This window comes from Hyperolius riggenbachi, chromosome 1 (assembly GCF_040937935.1).
Source record: "Hyperolius riggenbachi isolate aHypRig1 chromosome 1, aHypRig1.pri, whole genome shotgun sequence".
NCBI lineage: Eukaryota > Metazoa > Chordata > Amphibia > Anura > Hyperoliidae > Hyperolius > Hyperolius riggenbachi.
Genome location: NC_090646.1, coordinates 485,636,903 through 485,660,591, shown reverse-complemented (window position 1 = coordinate 485,660,591; position 23,689 = coordinate 485,636,903). Strand labels below are relative to the sequence as shown.

The 23,689-nt window shown below is 43.9% G+C and overlaps 1 protein-coding gene across 1 annotated transcript; it reads left to right on the top strand.

The window, feature by feature from the left end:
* Nucleotides 1–828: 828 nt before the first annotated feature.
* Nucleotides 829–1,812, top strand: LOC137555054 (proteasome subunit beta type-11-like). The gene has a single exon (XM_068271540.1). It carries the CDS (start codon nt 874–876, stop codon nt 1,678–1,680), a length of 807 nt encoding a protein of 268 aa, XP_068127641.1. The 5' UTR covers nt 829–873; the 3' UTR covers nt 1,681–1,812.
* Nucleotides 1,813–23,689: the final 21,877 nt, after the last annotated feature.

Here is a 23,689-nt window from a genome sequence, read left to right as displayed (position 1 = left end):
TAATGCAGGCGCTCCCCAGTAGTTACACCTGTGGATGTACCCAGTTATTATATGGTGACCGTGAATCATCAGGAACCAAAACACTCTTTGCAATAAACACTAAAAAGTACAGAATTCAACTTCAATCCTCTTAACGCATCTGTCACTATCTGTGGTTTAAAATGATTGGTCTCTCTCAGTAAACGATCTCTTTGATAAATATTATAGCCAGTGCCATAGCTAAGAAGCTGTGGGCCCCAGTGCATTGGGCACCCCAAGCACTCTATTCATAACAATTGATTGAAAGACAATCAAGTATAACTACAGTGTCAGAGGTGCAAGAAGGGGATGGGGAACAGTTTGTTAATGATTACTACTATTCAAAGCATTTATAGACGTGATTATTATTAGCATGGGACCAGTAAAGAGCTAATATTGTGGTTGAGGGAGGGCCCCTCAGGCCCAAAGGCCCTGGTGCGGTTGCGACCTCTGTCCCCCTACGCTACTGATTACAGCAGTTCAGTATGCAGAATACACAGATGCATGGAAGAAGCACATAGTACTGTATGGAATATTAAAGGTTAATACCAAAGCATCAAGAAGCGGCTTCTCCTTATCTATCACTTCTGCTTCCTTTCTGTCAAGCTTCTTCTGACATTTTATCCTGGCAATGTTATCCAGGAGCCGCATCTTAAAGAGTCTGGTGAGCTACTTCAAATGAAGCATCATAAAATAGATCTTGTGTCTTAAAGCACAGACACTGATACATGATATCCGGCATCAGTCCAGTATAAATATGTTGTGTATGTATGACATCATCCTCTTCACTTTATTGCTTTTACATGGAGAGCTAAAACACTGAGAGGAATACTCTTCCCAATCATATGCTAGGAAATGGCATTGCAGAGTGTCTGTGGTTGGAATGTAGAATCTTCACCACCGCCAGGAGGGAGTAACATTCATCTACTCCCAAATTCAAGTTTATTGAGGCCTCCACTTCTGATTAAGACTTTATCTTCTTCCAACCACCCCAGCACGGGTCCCCCACCACCAGCACATGGCACTACCACCCTTGCCTTTCTATATGCAGATGGTGTTGCTGTAGCAACGGACACACGCGCCTCTGCTGGAGGTCTAGTTTGCACCCCTGACCACCGCAAAGCATTCCTTATTCACAGTCATTTACTGGCCACTACTTCTGGAAGTTGTGCAGACACTCACTTCTTTGCTCGAGTTTTGGCAAGAGAGTGCAGGCTCTATCAGGTGAGGAATGGGAACATGCCCAGTGTCCGAGGAGCAGCTAGAATGCTGAGCTTCTTGATGAGGCCATTCCGAGGAACAGATGTCTGTGCTGCCTTTACTTTGTGTGGATGGGACAGGAATGGACCTTGTATCTGCTATGTATATAATGATGGAACCCGTCTGAGCTCAGAAATCCTTTCTGTTGGATCAGGCTCTCCATATGCTTACAGCATTATAGATGAAGGCTACAAACCTGGAATGAAGGAAGAGGAAGCTCGTCAGCTAGCTAGAAGGGCAGTGTGCCATGCTGGCCGGAGAGATGCCTATTCAGGTGGACTGGCAGATGTATACTTTGTGAAAGAAGGAGGCTGTCAGATGGATCCTAGAGAAGATCAAGTGCAGCTTTATGAACGAATGAGAGAAGACAACAAAGGAATGTTGAGAGAAAAAGATAACTGAGTGGCCTCCTTAAATTCTGGCTCACATACAATAAAGTCCTACCAGAAATTGATGTGATCAAAGACAATAAACAGGAGACCTTGATGACAACCATGTTGTTTTAACATTTTTCTATATTTCTTTTAGCTGTTTTCCCCTTCTTATCAGTTTCAACCTCTACATTTAAGGGGATTCTTATTTATTTTAAGAGTAATAAATCTTCAAAATCTCCAGTTTTGCCTTTTAAGAGTGAACACAGGTGAGTTTACCGCACTAAGGAGGTTTTTCTAATATATTTATTTTACATGGAATCTTTAGTTAGATAATGTCGTAGTTAATAAGCACAGTGTAGTTGTTTGTAATTTAATGTAATGTCACTCATTGATACTCGAGTTTTCTTGCTGTAATCCAAGCCTAAAGGACACAAACACATGCATGTAAACACTTCTTTTTTGCTTCTATTTACCAAAATTAATGTAGGAGCTAATGTCAAAAGATCCTTTTTTATGAAGCGATTTTCATGGATATGCATGACATGTTCAATAAATTAAGGAAGGAGGTGGGACTGAGAAAAGACATACCTGGGCAGCTTATCACAATGCCGATTTTACCCAATTGTTTTTAGGGTGAAGTATGGATAGCTAATAAATATGGTTAAGTGGTTGAAGGTCATAAGCAGAGCTTGAGTACCAGCTTTGATGCACACCCTGGGCACTGCGTGTACTTTGAATGCCTTTCCTGTGTTTTCTCCCCCCCCCCCCCTTTTAAAAAAACAAAACAATTCCTTTCAGGCTTGCTTGAAACTATCCTAGGGATCTTTGACTACAGTGGTAACATTGGATTGTGAGCTCCTGTGAGGGAAATTAGTGACATGAATTATTCAGTTTACTCTCTAAAGTGTTGTAGAAAATTAAATGTCATTATGTAACACTTAACACTTTTTTTCATGCTTTATGTGAATAATTAATGTTACTGTTCCTCAGAGAGCTCACAGTCTAACATCTCAACTGTGTTTGACAGTCTAACATCCCGACCACAATCTAAGGCCAATAAGAGGGATAGCCAAATAACCTGCTGGTATGTAATTAGTGTTCAAGACATTAGTGTTTAAGATCCATGCAGTGTCCTGCCCAAGATTTCAACCTGGGACTGTAGTACTGCAAGGCAAATGTGCTGGCCACTAACTCAACATATTCACTGAGTAAACTGCATCAAAAGATCAAAAGCCTGACAAATATATATATATTTTTTTAGTTTGGAATAGTGCCAGGTTAAGTTAAAACCTATGGCATAGGAAAGTGGATTACACAGGTTATGAATACACTTGGGCTCCTAAACTAAAAGGCCCTCTTAGAACTTTCCTTCAGACACTTCACTATTCTTTGTGGTTTTAATTGCAGTGATCATCACTATCTGTTTTTTTTTGCATACTGGTTGCCACTAGGAATTGGAACTCACCTGGTTTCCTGCAGGCACGCATTTGTCCTGTGTATTCCCATTATGCTCTTAGTCAACTTGTTAGTCAGAAAGCTAGCAGGAATGCTGCTGCTACCCAGTGATTGCTCTGGGTATTGGAGCTCATCTATCCCAATTCTCTAGGCTATCGACCATCCAGGCGAGCTTGTGTTGCATACAGTCAAATCCTTCTGGCTCACTCTGGGCAAAGTATTGTCTTGGGGAGCCTGATTTGCTCATGTCTTTGATTGGTTGCTGCATACATAAAATGTTCTTCCTGTCTGAGATCCACGCCTGTGATGGTGGTTAGTTGCTAGTACTAAGCAGCTGGGTATTATTTGGATTGTTCTCCTGTTGTGACCTTTTCCTGACTTTTTGACTATGTGTTTGATTGGCACCTGAACTGACCTTTGCTGCTACCAACTACTGATAATAGCAAAGGTCAATTCAGCTTAACTCTCCTCTGATATCTCTTTGCATCCTCCCAGAATGCCTCCTGTGGGTAAAGATAGGATAGGTGTAGACGTTTGGACAGCTTATAGACTGCTGATCAGTCCACCTCAGCAGTACGTGACATTAGCACAGGAAGTCAGCATGGCACCTATGCAGCCAGCTAAAAACAAATAATTTGTGTAGCTTTTCCTTATTCAAAACTCTGGACAATGCCATGCACAGTACTACAGAACCATCACTTATATTTAAAAAAAACTTTTAGCCTATCACATTGTTAGTGAGTATGTTTATAGATAATGGTAGTTGATGCTGTTTTGCTGTTTTTTTTCTTGTCTACCAGTAGTAAAGATGATGACTAGCAGGCTGATTGTGGATCACACTACATGAACGAATTACCCAGAGTATCAATCATTTCTTGATCTCTCTTCTATATTTGAAACATCTCACTTTGCAATGTATTGATTTATTTTTTCTGCCCTACTACTACTGGTAAAGTTAGTGTTAACGGTGTGTGCTGCATTAACTGTTAAGGTAGTGGCCAGCTGCTCCCTACCGAGGAATATGACATATACTGCTGTAATATCAGTGCTTTTATATCACAGACCTAAAGCTTAGAAATATTTCATTTAGCACACACTCAGGCTTTCTTACTACAGTTTAGAGCAGGGGTCTCAAACTCAATTTACCTGGGGGCCTCAGGAGGCAAAGTCAGGATGAGGCTGGGCCGCATAAGGGATTTCACAAAAAAAGTCAATCAGCAGCTATCGCCCCCCCCCCCCAAGTCCCTTGCATTGATTTTTATTTCAAAATCAAATTCACACTGAAGCAAACTATTAGCGAACTATTTTGCCTATTTTACCTTATAGTTCGCTTCAGTGCTCCCATTACAAGTAATCCGCCGTGTCCCCGCCGCAAAACGAGGGCTGCAGAGCCCCCAAGTCGCCCAGGGGGCAATCCGCCGGCATTTCCTGGAACGGGCAGAGCTTTCAGCTTCAGCTCTGCCCCTCCTGACGTCAATCGCGGCGCATTGCTGTCTCTCCCCGCCCCTCTCTGTGAAGGAAGAGTGAGAGGGGCGGGCAGAGGCGCCGTCGTTTAGCGACGGGGATGCGGCGGATTACTTGGGAGCACTTAAGCGAACTATAAGGAAGCTTTTGCTGGCGAGGGCCACAAAATATTGAATCGAGGGCCACAAATGGCTCGCGGGCCGCGAGTTTGAGACCCCTGGTTTAGAGCATCTACAGTAATAAGGAATTAGATGTTTGCTCAAAGCAGTCAATCCAATAAAAATAATTCCTGAGTGGTTATGTTATGTAATAAATAAAGCTTAAATAAAGGTGAATATCAGACCTGTCAATTCATATATGCCTTTCATATATATTTTCCCCTTTGTTGTCATTTAAAAATATATTTTGATTTTTTTTAAATGGGCCGTTAAACCATTTTGTTAGGAAAATGTTTGTATTTTATGTAGCTTTTGTTGTATTGAAGACCAAAAATAAATAAATAACCCCCCTCCTCTACTTTTACACATGCCCCCTCCTCTACCAATGCCTAACCCTAACACCTCCTGGTGGTGCTTAACCTTAACCCCCACCCATGGTGCCTTACCTTAAGCACCTCTGTTGTGCCTAACCTTAACCCCCCATACTCCTAACACTAAAGAACTCTGCCTTCTTTCCCTCACCGCGATTAGTGCCTATAAGTGATACATTGTGGCTATAAACCTCAAGCACCTGTTAGCGCCCAAATTACCAGCTATTAGTGATGAGCATGAATTTCGCATAACCCTAATTTTGCATTATAATTAGATTTGCAATTACGATGCAAAAATGTAATGCAAAATTTCTTGAAAAACCATAATTAATTTTTGTTTGTAACCATAATTAGTAACCATAATTTTGGATTTTCGTGTAATTTTCTTGTAATTTCGCGCTGACTTTAGCGGTTAATAGCAAACCCCTCATACATGCTATCATCACCAAAACTGCTATGTGTGTTGAGGAGAATTGGGGAAAGCATTGTTGTTTTTGAGAAAATCGGTTTTAAAAGTGCAAAGGAAAAATGGTTTTTAAACTCTGAAAATGTACAGTTTAAAAATAATTTTCCTTTGTATTTTAAAAAATTAATTTTCTTAAAAACTTCAAGGTTTTTTCAAAAAATTAATAACGTATATAAGAATTTTGGTGATGATGGCATGTGTAGGAGCTTTGCTATTAATCGCTAAAATCGGCACAAAATTGCTCAAAATCTACTTAACTTCCAAATCGTACTTACATATGGCCGTAATTTCACGTAATTGTGATTAGCATATTACAACTGCTTATACCCGCCCATCTTTTAACATTGCCTCCTGTGGCGGTGCCATTTTAAACACGGTGTCTCTGGTGCCATTTTTACCTGCTTTCCATGTAGCATCAAAAAGGCTTTGCACATTTTTAGTGACACTCTTTTTATTTGCACTTACTACAGAAAAGAGCTTGAATTGCTCTGTAGTGAGTTCCTTTTATCTATCCAGGGCTTACTTTCACATGAAGTCATTTATTATCATGAGACTAACTCCTGATTGGCAGATGCATCATTTGTAGTGCTGTACACTTTGTTCAAGAGCCCCAATGCACTAAAGAGAAACATCTGCATACTTTCATTTCAAATTTAGGTTCATAGAGATTAAATAAATACAGAAATTTCCATGAACTGGATATTTGAATTGAAAATGTCTCTAGTCAATCAAGAATGTGTTGAAAATGACTATATTACTGACAAGTAGAGAACTCCCTGGAGACTGCTCATAGTAAAATCTACTCCGCCTGTGCAGCTTGTGGACACTGAAGCCTGATTTCACTACACCGGCTTCCACAATCCAGATACAATCTTGTGCTTAACTGAGCTTTCTAATGACAGGTGAGTTCTGTGCACCACTCAGGAGCTATTTTCATTGGCTCCTGAACCTGTGATCACTGTGAAACAATCACCGTGATCATAGAGGAAAAATTAAAAGAAAGACTATTGAACCTTAAAGGGAACCTGAAGTGAGTAAAATTATTTAATATAAACACATGACGTAGCTGCAAATGAATATTTCATACTTACCTCGCAGTCAGTTCCTCTCAGAAGCTTACCATTTTCTTCTTAAAGTGATCCCTTCCAGTTCTGACAATCTTTTGTCAGAACTAAAATATACCAGTTGCTGTCAGTTATATATCAGCAGCTGTCAGTTACAACTGAATGTGCAAGGTAATGTCTATGTTTCCCTATGGCTCAAGTGGGTGATATTACAGTTTAACAGTGTGCTGACCAGGAAGCTGTTATGGGGTAATGGCCATTTTTAAAATGGAGGATGGAGAATTCAATTGATCACAGTGGACAAATGGGACGCAGGAGAGGAGAAAAAGATTAAAAGAGTAGAAAAAAGAGTAGACTACACAGGAAGTAAGTATGACCTGTGTATGGTTATTTTGACTTTTTATTTTCAGTTCAGGTTCTCTTTAAAGTACCCCTGAGCTGAAGGGGTGTTTGCATTTTATTTATAGAATTGTATATGTGGTGCTGTGACAGGATTGAGTCTGACGAAGGCTACACAGCTGAAAGCTTGCTTACACTTATTCTCATAAGTTAGCCAATAAATGGTATCATCCTGATTCAAAACTTATTTTACTTATGGCTAGCACGGTACAATACTCTCCTGACAAATGTCACAGAACCATCCTTTTTGTCTAGTTCCCCCTTCGGTAATATGGGCGGGGATGAAGTGGCAGTTCTCCCCATAAGAATGCCCCTTCCTTCACTGACTACGCCCACTTCAAGCCCCCCTAAACTTGATTTTAATGAGCTGTTAAAGGGTACCTGAGGTGAGAGTGATATGGAGGCTGCCATATTTATTTCCTTTTAGACAATACTAGTTGCCTGGCAGTCGTCCTGATCCTGTATTTCTAATACTTTTAGCTAGGGGCGTAACAATAGCCTTTGCAGGCCCCTAAACTGCAGGTGGGCCCGGAGACTCACAGGGGCCCTCACACTCTGGCTGCCTGCATAAGGCGATCCTTTGCAGAGGAGGGCAGGCAGCGTACAAAGAGTACAGGCGGCACACAGGGGCAGTAAAGAGGTAGCCTGCAACGTAGATGTAACACTGTCCCTGTCAGAAACACATATCCTAGCAGTCCCCGGTCAGCATCAGAGCCACTCGCTACTTCCCTTTCCTCACAGGAAGTTACATCCTGCCAGTAGCTTACAGTGGAGATGGTCGCTTCTGCTGAATCTATTCCTCTGCCCTCTGATGCTGGCTGTGCATGCTGGTGTTCCAACATTTTAGCATACCCGACAGAATAGCATACAAATGCTACTGAGCATGTGCAAAGTCATGCAGGGCATACATTAACCCCATAATACCCATCAGCAGCATTAACCTTTTCAACCCCAGTTAGCTGCCTGTGTGCTGATGTGCAATCTCCACTATCCAAGTGGACATAGAGTTAGAATAAAAACTGGGCCAGTTCATCAGAGCAGCGTTCCGTTCGGTGACAAAACTGGGAAGATGCCTCTCTCTCCTGCACTGTGGTGTCGGGTGACACAGGGAAGGAGAACACAGTCCGTACAGGCTCAGCAGAGGGATGGGATCATGTGCAAAGGTATGCTTCATCCCTGCTGTGCCCTACTGTGCCCTGCATTTCACTGACATTGTAATGTGGTAGCAGTGAAAAAAACTCACTAACACACTCACTTTCTCTCACTCACTCACTCTCTCACTCACTCTCTCTCTCTCTCACTCACTCTCTCTTTCACTTACTCACTTTTACTTACTCACTATCTCTCACACTCTCTCTCTCACTTACTAACTCTCACTCACTAACTCTCACTTACTCACTCCCTCTCACTTATTCATTCTCACTCACTCACTCACTCACTCACTCACTCACTCACTCACTCACTCTTTCACTTACTCATTCTCACTCACTCACTCACTCACTCACTCACTAACTCTCTCACTCACTCACTCTCTCACTTACTCACTTTTACTTACTCTCTCACTAACTCTCTCTCACTCACTCTCACTCTCTCTCACTTACTCACTCCCTCTCACTTACTCACTCCCTCTCACTTATTCATTCTCACTCACTCTCTCTCACTAACTCATTATCACTCACTCTCTCTCACTCACACACTCACTCACTCATTCTCACTCACTCTCTCTCTCACTTACTCACTCTCACTCACTCTCTCACACACTCACGCTCTCACTTACTCACTCTCTCTCACTCACTCACTCACTCACTCACTCACTCACTCACTCACACACACACACTATCTCTCTCTCACTTACTCACACTCACTCACTCTTTCACTCTCGTTCTCTCACTCACTCACTCACTCACTCACTCACTCACTCACTCACTCACACTCTCTCTTACTCATTCTCTCTCTCTCTCTCACTCACTCACTCACACTCTCTCTTACTCATTCTCTCTCACACTCACTCACTCACTCACTCACTCACTCACTCACTCACTCACTCACTCACTCACTCTCTCACTTAATCACTCTCTCTTTCACTTTCTTTCTCTCACTCACTCTCTCACTCACTAACTCTCACACTCTCTCTCCCCTTACACTTAACCCTGACCTCTATGCCCTTATGTTAATCACTTCCTGATATACTAATACGGGGGTCCATATTGAACATATAATGTGGGGGGTGGGGGGCCCCATCCAAAAATATGGCAGGGGGGCCCAATAATTGCTAGTTACGCCCCTGCTTTTAGCCATAGACCCTGAACAAGCATATGCAGATCAGGTACACTGACTCAGCTGACGAGGGTTTTACTGGATTAGTCACATGCTTGTTCCAGGGTTTTAACTCAGACACTATGTATGCCTGAAGATCAACATAACTGCCAGTCAACTAGCATTGTTTACTAGGAAATAAATATGGCAGCCTCCAAATCACTCTCACCTCAGGTGTCCTTTAAAAAAAAAGCCACAGCATAACTTACCTACTCAGGGTTCCCATTGCCGCCTATTCTGTTCTGTCAGCTCTGCCGTTCTGCCACAGTGTCCTTGTATATATTTTGGCCTCTTCATAGCAATGGTGCTACTTCAGGAGTACTTCTGGGTCAGCAGCATTGCTGTAAAGATGCCGATATTTGTTGAGAATAGGTAGAACTTTCCTGCCAGACCTCCTTAGGGAACATGCCAGGTGGTGTGGCCCAGGGCTGGAGCAGCATCTGGAAGCAGGAAATGGTGCAGTGGAGGATCAGCGTGGTTTGCTTGAAGGGGTTCACGTTACATATTTTTTAACTCAATGCCATTTGATTCAAACCAGCAGCTAAAATTAGAGTACTGATAATGTGATTATTACAAGTACTTTGCTGTTTCAGGTTTGTGAAGCTGTTTTCGTTAGCGATTGTGAAGCTGTTTTCGTTAGCGATTTCGGCACACCTACCTCATAGATGGGCTAACCCTTACCAGTCCTCAAAGGGCCCTTTCACACTGTGGCAGTGCAGTGTGGAAAATTTCTGCACTGCTACCGCAGCCTAATGAAAGTCTATGGGGAAGTTCATTCTTCCCATGTTGCGGAACACTGCGCGGGAAGTGCCCAATTTAACACTAGCACATACCTATGTTACCGCGAGGCTCCTGGGACAACATGCCGCGATCCGCATCAGCCCGGAAGTCATGTTAGTCTATGGCGACGCAGGGTTCTTGAAACACGGCGTCGCAATGATGTCACAGCGCGCATGCACAGAAGTATATTTTTTACAATATACTTCCCCTGCACTTCCGCGTACCCAAAACAGGAAGTGACTGCAAGTGTGTGCCACTTACTGTTTGGACGGATGCCAGACAGGGAACCCTGTGTACTAAAGCTGTATTCCCTGAGGGCCTGTTTTTGGCGGTGCCTGCCACACCGCTAACGCCAATTTGTAGTGTAAAGGAGGAATAAAAGAGAAAGGAAGGAAATTAAATTAGGATTGACTTCAGTCAGTAGAAGCAAAAATGGAAAATGCCAGGAACAGTTTTCTCTTTATTTACTATATGAAATTCACTGAAAGCAAAACGTGGACAGTACAATACATATGTTATGTGAGTAGAACGAGTATTTATATGCTTATGTAAGTGGGTTTTTTCCCCCTGGAATTGTATGGCTATCCCTCCTGCTTTAAAGGGGCCACTGCCTGCCGTCCTCAATGAGTTAATGTAATTTTATTAAACTTACTGTTTTTTTTTTTATTTCATCCCTTTATTCCCTTTTTCGAAAACAAGTAAGAGGGTCATAGATTACCTATTTTCCCCAGTTTGGGATGGCTACATTGTTGACACCTCTTTAAGGGGGTGACCACATAGCACCCCCCACCACCCCTTTTTTCCCTCTCCCTTTACACTGGCACAATGATGTTTTGCAAGGGAGGGTGAGAAGTTCAGTTTCCTTTTCTGGGGTAAACATTATTCCTGTTGCTTTTCTAAGGAACAGTTTTTATTAGTTATTCCTGCATATTTTTATGCGTAGAAAAGTACTGCCAGCTATTAGCTGGTGGTTATTCTGGCCATCAAGAGTAACTTAGAAATGATTGGGAATCACATGGTGACTTCCTGATGTCACATGCATGGGTTGTATGTACCTGTGAGTGGTACACATGGCCACTTTTATTTAGTAAATCCACAACTGACATTTTTCCCAGTCACATATTTACAAAGACACTTGGCATCTACAATGCACGTTAATTAGAATTGCATGCATTCCATAAAGGAACTACTTTTTTTAGTCTGCCTTTGACTAAGATCACATTAAATCTTCTGATCAATAAAACTTGCAGTTACTTTAAAACAGTATAGTAATAGTACAGAATATCCTGCTGACATAATTATTCTAGTCCTGGTACAATCCAAGCTTGAGGCCAACCGAGCAAAATTGATGCTGCTTCTGTATAAATTGCAAAGGTACCACAATATCTTCCTTTAACTGCTTCCAGACCAGGATGATTGAAATCTACTGCTGATTGCGCCGTTGCTGCAGCCTACTCGCCCAGCCGTCGCTATGACAGCAGAGCTCCGTGAGCCAGTCAAGAGCCGATTTCATTGACTCCTGACCCTGTGATCACAGTGAGCCAATGATTGGCTCACAGTGTTCACAGGGTCAGGAACCAATGAAATTGGCTCTTGACCAGCTCGCGAAGCTCTGCTTTCATAGAAATGGCAGAGAGAAAGGGTGATGGGAGATTAGCACGAATGACAGGTCCATGTGGCGTGAAAATCGGCCCAGCGGGGCCTGAGAAATCCTCCTACGCAGGTTAGCCCGAGCTGAGCTCGGGATAACCGGCAAGGAGGTTAACCACCCTGGCGTTCTATTAAGATCGCCAGGACAGCTGCATGAGGGTTTTTTTTAAATAAAAAAAAAACTATTTCATGCAGCCAACTGAAAGTTGGCTGCATGAAAGCCCACTAGATGGCGCTCCGGAGGCGTTCTTCTGATTGCCTCCGGTGGCCAAAAGTAACACGGAAGGCCGCAATGAGCAGCCTTCCATGTTTGGCTTCTCCTGTCGCCATGGCGACGAGCGGAGTGACGTCATGGACGTCAGCCGACGTCCTGACGTCAGCCGCCTCCGATCCAGCCCTTAGCGCTGGCCGGAACTATTTGTTCCGGCTGCGCAGGGCTCAGGCGGCTGGGGGGACCCTCTTTCGCCGCTGCTCGCGGCGGATCGCCGCAGAGCGGCGGCGATCGGGCAGCACACGCGGCTGGCAAAGTGCCGGCTGCGTGTGCTGCTCTTTATTTGATCAAAATCGGCCCAGCAGGGCCTGAGCGGCACCCTCTGGCGGTAATGGACGAGCTGAGCTCGTCCATACCGCTAAGGTGGTTTTAAGGGGCCAGAGACTGCTGTTACTCAAGTGGTTAAAGTGAACATGAAGTCAAAATAAACTTATGATATAATGAATTGTATGTTTAGTATGGCTAATAAATAGAACATTAGTAGCAAAGAACATAGTCTCATATTTTTATTTTTAGTTATATAGCTTTATTTATATCAAGACTGTCAACAAGCTCAGAGAAGCTCTTTTGCATAGATAACAACTCCAAGGTTTTTTTTAACTCTTCCTGTACTGGAAAACAAAAAAGGACTTCACTTAATTTCTTAATAGGGGTAGTATCATATGTGCATGTTTATCTCATCATGTCACATGACGGTTCAGGTTTAATTTTACTTTACTCATTTAGAGGTATGGCTTTTTGTTCTGTTTGCCGACAGTTTTTCATTTAGCCAGAAATGGCCCATTTGGCATATGATGTTTTCTGAAATGAGAATAAGTGAAACAGATATAAAATTCCCACACAACCAAGCCCTTGTTTTTACTGTATCTTCATGTATTAATGCAAATAAGAAGCAGGATTCACTGAGATACAAGAAGGCCTATAAAAGATGGAATTGAATGTGGCAGCAGAGGACAGGAAAACTGACAGGCTCCAATATTGCGTATCCTTCTTACCAAATAAGCTAGCTGATTTGTGATTGTTGTCCACAGCAGAAATAGCAGGTAAAATTGTGATCCTGTGACATCTATGGCTTAGATGAGGTACAGAGGCTTCTGGGAAATGTCTAAAAAGTCTTTGTTCCTTCAGTCAAAGCTGCAGCACATGCTCTTCTTAGAGAAATGTTAGTCATCTAAAATCTTATGGTTTATTCTTCCTCGACAGTCTGGACTGACTGTGTGAAGATCATATCAGACACATTTATTTGATTTCTTTGACTGTAACTAAAATGACATTGCACTGGGGAGCCCAGACAACGGGTTCAGGAAAGAATGGTTTAGAATTGAAATCAATTATGCCTCAGCGAATATTGTATTGTGAAAAGGGACAATTCTTCTCAGATTATATCAAAGCCAAAGCAGCTGTCCATACTCAATCAGCTAACACATAAAAGGCACATATCTACTACAGACGAGGGAGGCAGAGCAATTCAAAAATACATCTTTAGGATTGTTGTTGTCTGTTTACAAAGTGCAGCCCATCAACGTAAATAAAAATAACTAGATTAAAGGGGAAAAAAGATTGTTCATAATATGCTGCCTACAGATAGAAGTGCACTAAAACAGAGGTAGTGTCTCATAATCCTACATTATGTGCGAGCAGTTATTTTAGCTAAAGCAGATTGCTAGTTCATTCATTGCATTTTATAATGATTAAACAATGGATTTGTTAAGAGTATTCTAATCCCCATGTCTCAATTTGGGATGAGTAGAGCCATTTTTAAAGTGTTGTTATTAGCCATGGTTAATCATCAGCCCTCTCCTCAGTTCTCCCATGTGTGTGAACTGATAAAGGGATCCTTAACCACTTGAGGACCTAGGGCTTTCTACCCCTTAAGGACCGGCCACTTTTTTTCCATTCAGACCACTGCAGCTTTCACGGTTTATTGCTCGCTCATACAACCTACCACCTAAATGAATTTTGGCTCCTTTTCTTGTCACTAATAAAGCTTTCTTTTGGTGCTATTTAATTGCTCCTGCGATTTTTACTTTTTATTATATTCAGCAAAAAAGACATGAATTTTGGCAAAAAAATGATTTTTTTAACTTTCTGTGCTGACAGTTTTCAAATAAAGTAAAATTTCTGTATACATGCAGCGCGAAAAATGTGGACAAACATGTTTTTGATAAAAAAAAAAACATTCAGCGTATATTTATTGGTTTGGGTAAAAGTTATAGCGTTTACAAACTATGGTGCAAAAAGTGAATTTTCCCATTTTCAAGCATCTATGACTTTTCTGACCCCCTGTCATGTTTCATGAGGGGCTAGAATTCCAGGATAGTATAAATACCCCCCAAATGACCCCATTTTGGAAAGAAGACATCCCAAAGTATTCACTGAGAGGCATAGTGAGTTCATAGAAGATATTATTTTTTGTCACAAGTAAGCGGAAAATGACACTTTGTGAGGAAAAAAAAAAAAAAAAAAAAGTTTCCATTTCTTCTAACTTGCACAAAAAAAAAAATGAAATCTGCCACAGACTCACCATACCCCTCTCTGAATACCTTGAAGGGTCTACTTTCCAAAATGGGGTCATTTGTGGGGTGTGTTTACTGTCCTGACATTTTGGGGGGTGCTAAATTGTAAGCACCTCTGTAAAGCCTAAAGGTGCTCATTGGACTTTGGACCCCTTAGCGCAGTTAGGCTGCAAAAAAGTGCCACACATGTGGTATTGCCGTACTCAGGAGAAGTAGTATAATGTGTTTTGGGGTGTATTTTTACACATACCCATGCTGGGTGGGAGAAATATCTCTGTAAATGACAATTTGTTAATTTTTTTTACACACAATTGTCCATTTACAGAGATATTTCTCCCACTCAGCATGGGTATGTGTAAAAATACACCACAAAACACATTATACTACTTCTCCTGAGTACGGCGATACCACATGTGTGGCACTTTTTTGCACCCTAACTGCGCTAAAGGGCCCAAAGTCCAATGAGTACCTTTAGGATTTCACAGGTCATTTTGAGAAATTTCGTTTCAAGACTACTCCTCACGGTTTAGGGCCCCTAAAATGCCAGGGCAGTATAGGAACCCCACAAATGACCCCATTTTAGAAAGAAGACACCCCAAGGTATTTCGTTAGGAGTATGGTGAGTTCATAGAAGATTTTTTTTTTTGTCAAAAGTTAGCGGAAAATTGATTTTTATTGTTTTTTTCACAAAGTGTCATTTTCCACTAACTTGTGACAAAAAATAAAATCTTCTATGAACTCACCATACTCCTAACTGAATACCTTGGGGTGTCTTCTTTCTAAAATGGGGTCATTTGTGGGGTTCCTATACTGTCCTGGCATTTTAGGGGCCCTAAACCGTGAGGAGTAGTCTGGAAACGAAATTCCGCAAAATGACCTGTGAAATCCTAAAGGTGCTCATTGGACTTTGGGCCCTTTAGCGCAGTTAGGGTGCAAAAAAGTGCCACACATGTGGTATCGCCGTACTCGGGAGAAGTAGTACAATGTGTTTTGGGGTGTATTTTTACACATACCCATGCTGGGTGGGAGAAATAACTCTGTAAATATACAATTGTGTGTAAAAAAATCAAAAGATTGTCATTTACAGAAGTATTTCTCCCACCCAGCATGGGTATGTGTAAAAAATACACCCCAAAACACATTGTACTACTTCTCCCGAGTACGGCGATACCACATGTGTGGCACTTTTTTGCACCCTAACTGCGCTAAAGGGCCCAAAGTCCAATGAGTACCTTTAGGATTTCACAGGTCATTTTGCGGAATTTGATTTCCAGACTACTCCTCACGGTTTAGGGCCCCTAAAATGCCAGGGCAGTATAGGAACCCCACAAATGACCCCATTTTAGAAAGAAGACACCCCAAGGTATTCCGTTAGGAGTATGGTGAGTTCATAGAAGATTTTTTTTTTTTGTCAAAAGTTAGCGGAAAATTGATTTTTATTGTTTTTTCACAAAGTGTCATTTTCCACTAACTTGTGACAAAAAATAAAATCTTCTATGAACTCACCATACTCCTAACTGAATACCTTGGGGTGTCTTCTTTCTAAAATGGGGTCATTTGTGGGGTTCCTATACTGTCCTGGCATTTTAGGGGCCCTAAACCATGAGGAGTAGTCTGGAAACGAAATTCCGCAAAGTGACCTGTGAAATCCTAAAGGTACTCATTGGACTTTGGGCCCTTTAGCGCAGTTAGGGTGCAAAAAAGTGCCACACATGTGGTATCGCCGTACTCGGGAGAAGTAGTACAATGTGTTTTGGGGTGTATTTTTACACATACCCATGCTGGGTGGGAGAAATAACTCTGTAAATATACAATTGTGTGTAAAAAAATCAAAAGATTGTCATTTACAGAGGTATTTCTCCCACCCAGCATGGGTATGTGTAAAAATACACCCCAAAACACATTGTACTACTTCTCCCGAGTACGGCAATACCACATGTGTGGCACTTTTTTGCACCCTAACTGCGCTAAAGGGCCCAAAGTCCAATGAGTACCTTTAGGATTTCACAGGTCATTTTGCGGAATTTGATTTCCAGACTACTCCTCACGGTTTAGGGCCCCTAAAATGCCAGGGCAGTATAGGAACCCCACAAATGACCCCATTTTAGAAAGAAGACACCCCAAGGTATTCCGTTAGGAGTATGGTGAGTTCATAGATGATTTTTTTTTTGTCAAAAGTTAGCGGAAAATTGATTTTTATTGTTTTTTCACAAAGTGTCATTTTCCACTAACTTGTGGCAAAAAATAAAATCTTCTATGAACTCACCATACTCCTAACGGAATACCTTGGGGTGTCTTCTTTCTAAAATGGGGTCACTTGTGGGGTTCCTATACTGCCCTGGCACTTTAGGGGCCCTAAACCGTGAGGAGTAGTTTGGAAATCAAATTCCGCAAAATGACCTGTGAAAACCTAAAGGTACTTATTGGACTTTGGGCCCTTTAGCGCAGTTAGGGTGCAAAAAAGTGCCACACATGTGGTATCGCCATACTCGGGAGAAGTAGTACAATGTGTTTTGGGGTGTATTTTTACACATACCCATGCTGGGTGGGAGAAATAACTCTGTAAATGGACAATTGTGTGTAAAAAAATCAAAAGATTGTCATTTACAGAGGTATTTCTCCCACCCAGCATGGGTATGTGTAAGAATACACCCCGAAACACATTATACTACTCCTCCCGAGTACGGCGGTACCACATGTGTGGCACTTTTTTGCACCCTAACTGCGCTAAGGGGCCCAGAGTCCAATGAGTACCTTTAGGCTTTACAGGGGTGCTCACAATTTAGCACCCTGCCCACTTGCCAGGACAGTTAACAAACCCCACAAATGACCCCATTTTGGAAAGAATACACAACAAGGTATTCCATGAGGGTAATGGTAAGGTCATTGAAAATTTTATTTTTTGTCACAAGTAAACGGAAAATGACACTTTGTTAAAAAATAAAATAAAAAAAAAATTCTGCTAACTTGTGACAAAAACTAAAATCTTTTATGAACCCACCGTGCACCTCACATAATACTTTAGGGTGTCCTCTTTCCAAAATGGGGTCATTTGTGGAGTCTGTCCTGGCATTTTAGGGTCTCTGCAATCATTACATGTATGGCCAGTATTAGGAGTTTCTGCTATCCTCCTTATATTGGGTATACAAGTAATGCACTCTGGGCTGAAAGGAAAAATGAACGGCAAACATACCTTGCTCCACATCAATGGCAGATCTTCCTCCACATCAATGGCAGTGATAACCTCAGGAGAGAGACACCCCATGCCACCCTGCACTCAGGGTGAGCCACCAACTTATGTGACTGGGCCTCAGAACTTTAGTATACAGCATTATGCCTGTAGGATACAGCAATATGCCTGCCAATAGAGATGACTCTTTGTGGCATTAAAGCATCATCATAGGCCCAAATCACATATAAACCGGGGGTGTCCACACTCAAGGGAAATTCAAACATGCCGTCTTATATCGCCAACCCAGGACAGATCAGCAATATCAAGCATGGAAACCGATCCTTCTTGCCACTTTTATGCTTACCCGTTTGGTTTTCAAGCTTACCTCTCCTCTCCCTGCGACAATGTGCGAAAGACCACTGAGTGTGTGCCTACTCCTGTGTCTGGAGTTCCCTAGGTTCTAATAGTGTACCTGCTCGTGGTACCTCTCAAAACACGGCCCTACGCATAGGCCAGGCTGGTCAGGACAGCGGGGACAATAAAAATTGGTGTCATTCCTTCTTCCAGTCCTGCTGCAGACACGACAACGTTTTCTTCGGATGCGTTGACCTGGGGCACACGGAATCTGATAGGCGTAATGCCTACCATGCAGTCGGCTAGTTGCATCTGGGGGGGGGGGCCTGGCACCTCCTGGATACAGGATGTCCAGAATGATCTGTTCCTGAAATTGGAGGAAAGATCCAGTTCTCCCAGCCTTACTGTAGAGAACAAAGCTGTTGTAAACTGCCAATTGAATCAGATAAAAAGACACTTTCTTATACCAGCGTCTTGTTTTCCGGGCAATTAAATAGGGCGCTAACCTCTGGTCATTGAAGTCCACCCCTCCCATGTTGACATTATATTCGTGGACGACAAGGGGCTTTACAATGACCTTAGTTGCCCGTTGAATTTGGACTGTCGTGTCTGTGTGAATGGTGGACAGAAAGTAAACGTCCCTCTTGTCCCTCCATTTCACCGCGAGCAGGTCTTCAGTACGCAAGGCGGCCCTCTGCCCCCGTTGAAGTCTGGTGGTAACGAGCCGTTGGGGGAAGCCCTGGCGACTAGGCCGCGCAGTGCCACAGCATCGGATTCCTTCTAACTTTAAGTGCTGAAAGAGGGCCACACTTGTGTAATAATTGTCCACAAAAAGATGGTACCCCTTCCGGAACAAGGGTGACACCAAGTCCCACACAACCTTTCCACTGCTCCCCAGGTAGTCAGGGCATCCGACCGGCTCCAATTTTGAGTCTTTTCCCTCATAGACCCTAAAACGACATGTATAGCCTGTGGCCCTTTCACAGAGCTTATACAGTTTCACCCCATACCGGGCGCGCTTGCTTGGGATGTACTGTTTGATGCCAAGGCGCCCGGTAAAGCGTAAGAGGGACTCGTCTACGCAGATGTTCTGTTCAGGGATATAAGCATCTGCAAATGTTGAGGACAGGTGGTCTATGAGGGGCCGAATTTTGTGGAGCCGGTCATAAGCAGGGTCTCCCCTTTCATGACAGGTTTCGTCGTCGTTGAAGTGCAGGAAGCGCAGGATGGACTCAAATCGTGTCCTGGACATGGCAGCAGGGTACAAGGGAACATGATGTACTGGGTTCGTAGACCAATACGCCCGCAATACATTCTGTTTCATTAGTCCCAAGTGAAGGATAAGGGCCAAAAAGATTTTAATGTCGGAAACTTGGACTGGTTTCCACCCGAAAGGCTGGGCATACATGCTCTCCGGGTGCTCGGTGATGAATTGTGTGGCTTTACGGTTGGTCTCAACCACAATTAAGTCCAAGAGAACCTGGGTGATGAACAGCTGCAAAAAGTCTAGGGCCGTTCCTAGATGAGCTGTCGCCACCTGGACTCCAGACTGGGCAGTGAAAGGGGGCACTACGGGTGCGGCGGAATCAGGGGATTGCCAATCTGGTTGTGCCAGCACCTCTGGGAGTCTATGGGTACTACGGGCCCGTCTTCTTCTTGGTGGCTGCGACGGGGGTACTACTGCACTTGCCACCGTACCAGTTTCGACTTCCATGCTGACGCTCACCACTTCGCCAGGGTCTACAGAAGTACTGGTACCAAGTCCAGGAGATGCTGCGCTGCTGGTGCCTGCCTCACCAAGAAAACTATCAACAGCGCTAGCACCACCCTGCTGCCCTTGAGGCGGATCCTGCGCCACCTGCGGTCTAACGACTTGGGGTCTGGTACGCCTGGCTCTAGCCGGGACCATAGCCTCGTCATCACTATCGGTCAGGGAACCACTGCTTTCTACAGGTTCAAATTCGGACCCGGAAGATTCGACGGATGATTCTTCCCAAAAGAACTCATCCGACTGGTCCATGTACCTGTATACCTCGTCATCGGAAAGCCCCCTTCTTGCCATTGTGGATTGCTAAATTTATGGGGTTTTCCTCCGAGACTACCCAGAAAAAAAGAGCACCTACCTAGCAAAAAGGGAGTATTTGAGAGGTATTGGGGTTAAAGGAAGTGGGGTCTCAGAGGCAATCAAACAATCACGGGACAATCAAATACAATTACAGCACAATCGACTCCAATCACAGCACAAGCAAATCTGATGCACTCGGAAGGTGGTAATTGGGTGTGGTGGGGGGGGGGGGGGGGAGGGTAGGGTTGGTGTGGTGGGGTGGGTTGGGTGTGGTGGGGGGAGGGTTGGGTGTGGTGGGGGGGGAGGGTTGGGTGTGGTGGGGGGGAGGGACAATCGAAGCCGATCACGGGACAATCAAATACAATCGCAGCACAATCGAATACAAGCGCAGCACAATCAAATCTGATGCACTCGGAAGGTGATGGGGGGTGGTGGTGGGGTGGGGGTTGGTGGGAAGTGGGGTCTCAGAGGCAATCAAACAATCACGGGACAATCGAAGCCAATCACGGGACAATCAAACACAATCGCAGCACAATCGAATACAAGCGCAGCACAATCAAATCTGATGCACTCGGAAGGTGATGGGGGGTGGGGGTGGTGGTGGGGTGGGGGTTGGTGGGAAGTGGGGTCTCAGAGGCAATCAAACAATCACGGGACAATCGAAGCAGATCACGGGACAATCAAATACAATCGCAGCACAATCGAATACAAGCGCAGCACAATCGAATACAAGCGCAGCACAGTCAAATACAATGCACTTGGACGGTGATTAGGGGGGGGGGTCTGAGGGCGATTTGAGGGGGTGGGGGGTTGATCAGGAGCCCGCACGGGGCAGACTGAGTCCTGATCTGATGAGAGGCAGACACAGGGGGTTACTGATCGCAGATCAGTTAGTGATCGCTGGGGAGGACAGATGTAAACAAAGAGCAGGGGATGTAATCAGGAGGGGGGTATGAGGGCAATCGAGGGCCTGGGCAGGTGATCGGTTACCCCCGCGGGGCAGTTAGGGTCTGCTCTGATGGGTGGGGGTGCTGAGGGGTGATGGACAGGTGATAGACAGGTGATCAGAGGGGGATCAGAGGGCGATCAGGGGGTAAGGTAGCTGTATACAGATGTATACAGTATACAGGGGGGTAGTCTGGGATGGGGTCTGGGGGTGATCTAAAGGTAGGGGGGGGGGATCAGGGGTGACTAGGAGGCAGTTAGGGACCTAAACTAAGGGGCAGCGTCGCTAGTTAGTGGCAGGTGGGGGGGGTGGGGGTTTTGCAGGGGTGCAAGGGTGCTAGGCAGGGGTCTGCTGGGGTGATCAGGGGGGGTATGAGGCCTGGGGTGGGTGATCAGGGGGCTGTAAGGCAAAAAAAAGGCTGTGTGCTGGGTACTTACAAAGTGCTTCCTCCTCGCTAGTGGTCTCTGCAACAATGAGACCACGAGGCGAGGAGGAAGCACGTATAAGGCACTTTGTTTACTTAACAAAGTGCCTTATACATTCTGATTGGCTACAGTATCGGATTCCTCCGCTCGCCGGCTCTGCTAAGTGGCCGGCGAGCGGAGACAAAATGCCCAAGTAACGATCCCGGGCGGAGGATCGCGTCACTGATGACGCGATCGCTCCGCCCATGCCCCTACAAGGACCGCCGCCAATTGTCAATACGGCGGTCCTTGCGGGGTGCACTTCCCGGCCGCCAATTGTCAATACGGCGGTCGGGAAGTGGTTAAAGGACCACTATCGTGAAAATCGTAAACATTTAAAATACATGTAAACATATACAAAGAGGAAGTACATTTCTTCCAGAGTAAAATGAGACATAGATGACTTTTCTCCTATGTTGCTCTCACTTACAGTAGGTAGTAGAAATCTGACAGAACTGACAGGTTTTGGACTAGCCCAGCTCCTTATAGGGGATTATCAGTGTTTTCTTTATTTTCAAAAGCACTTAGTGAATGGCAGTTGCTCTGTCCAACTGCCAAAAAAAGCGCAAACAGGTAGGGTGGCGGTCTGCACCTTTATATAAATACTTTCCAGTGATTGTCTTTTTAGAAATAATAAAGGCCATGCAGAGAATCCCCCTTGAAGAGGTGGACTAGTCCAAAACCTGTCGGTTCTGTCAGATTTACAACTACTTACTGTAGGTGACAGCAAAATAGGAAAAAATTAATTTATGGCTCATTTTACTCTGGAAGAAACATACTTCTTATTTGTCTGTTTTTACACGTATTTTACATTTTACAGTTTTCGCAATAGTGGTCCTTTAAGTTCTCAAGCCCGCTCACAAATCCTACTGCAGACACACTTTGTCCCTTACATAGAGCACTGGCTCCCCTTCACCCTGCGACGTTTCACTTCCCAGGGAAGATGAGAGTGTAAGCCCACTGCTAGAGACATTGGACCTGGATATAAGAACCATAACATTGGCCTTTGCAACCCCAATGCTAAGTATATCACAATACAGCTTGAGAAATGCAGAAGCAGTGATTCTCAGATCCCGCAGGTCTGCTTTGTAATGCAGGAGGATGGGATGGGCCGCTCAAATATGCCAAAGCAGATGGGCATTTCCAGCACCCTGGCAGTCCAGAATCCTCAGCAAGGAACAACCACCAGCCATGTAACAGAGATATGTTCTTGTTACTGCTAATGTTTAGCATAGTTGGAAGTCAAAATATATATATTTGTTATATGTATGTAATGTAATTCTGCCTGGAGCCCACGGTAACATAGTGTTGCTAACAGTTCCCCGTAGAGGTATCGGGGTCCAGTTGTGGCTACCTAGCTGGGCTCTCTGCAGCTTTCATTTATAAGATAAGATAGCCAGACAAAGTAGCATACTATGCTCCATTGCTCAAGTCTTTTCTTTTAAAGCGGACCTGAACTCAGAACCATCTCTCTGCTCTAAAAGATAAGCAACAGCATAATAACATTTAAAGAAAAACATTTCTTTGTTACAGCTGATACAAATCCTGCAATAAATCATCCTGTGTTTACCAATTAGCTCTCTGCCAAGGCAGCCAGCTGATACAGATGAGGGATCAAATTACAACTTGTGCTTGGTCACAGATGAGGGGAAATTAGACAGGCTAAGCTCTCTAAATACATACAGGGTCCAGATGGGGCATTAGACAGGCTCAACTCTCTAAATACATACAGGGCGCATTTCTATATGTTTTCCATCTGCCCTGTGCAAGAGTTCAGGTCCACTTTAAAGCAGACCTAATCCCAGGTATTGAAGTAAGATATGAAGGATTGGAGAAATAGAGCCAAGCGTTGGCACTGCAGTGTAATGGAAGGGTTGCAGCTGTACCATCCAGGGCCAGCTAGTTAACCAGCTACCATGCTATGCATGCTCTGACATAGGAGACTCAATGCAGTAAATGGAGAAAAAGGCAGAAGTCGGCCCTGCAAGCAGATCAGTTTAATGCAAACAGCAACATTTTAAAGGGCTAACTGGTGCAACAGATCAACATTTAGGTGCACATACCGGTCCTGTGAAACCTGTGAAATCCAAAGGGGTAAATAATTGATACTTACCTTTTCCAGGGTA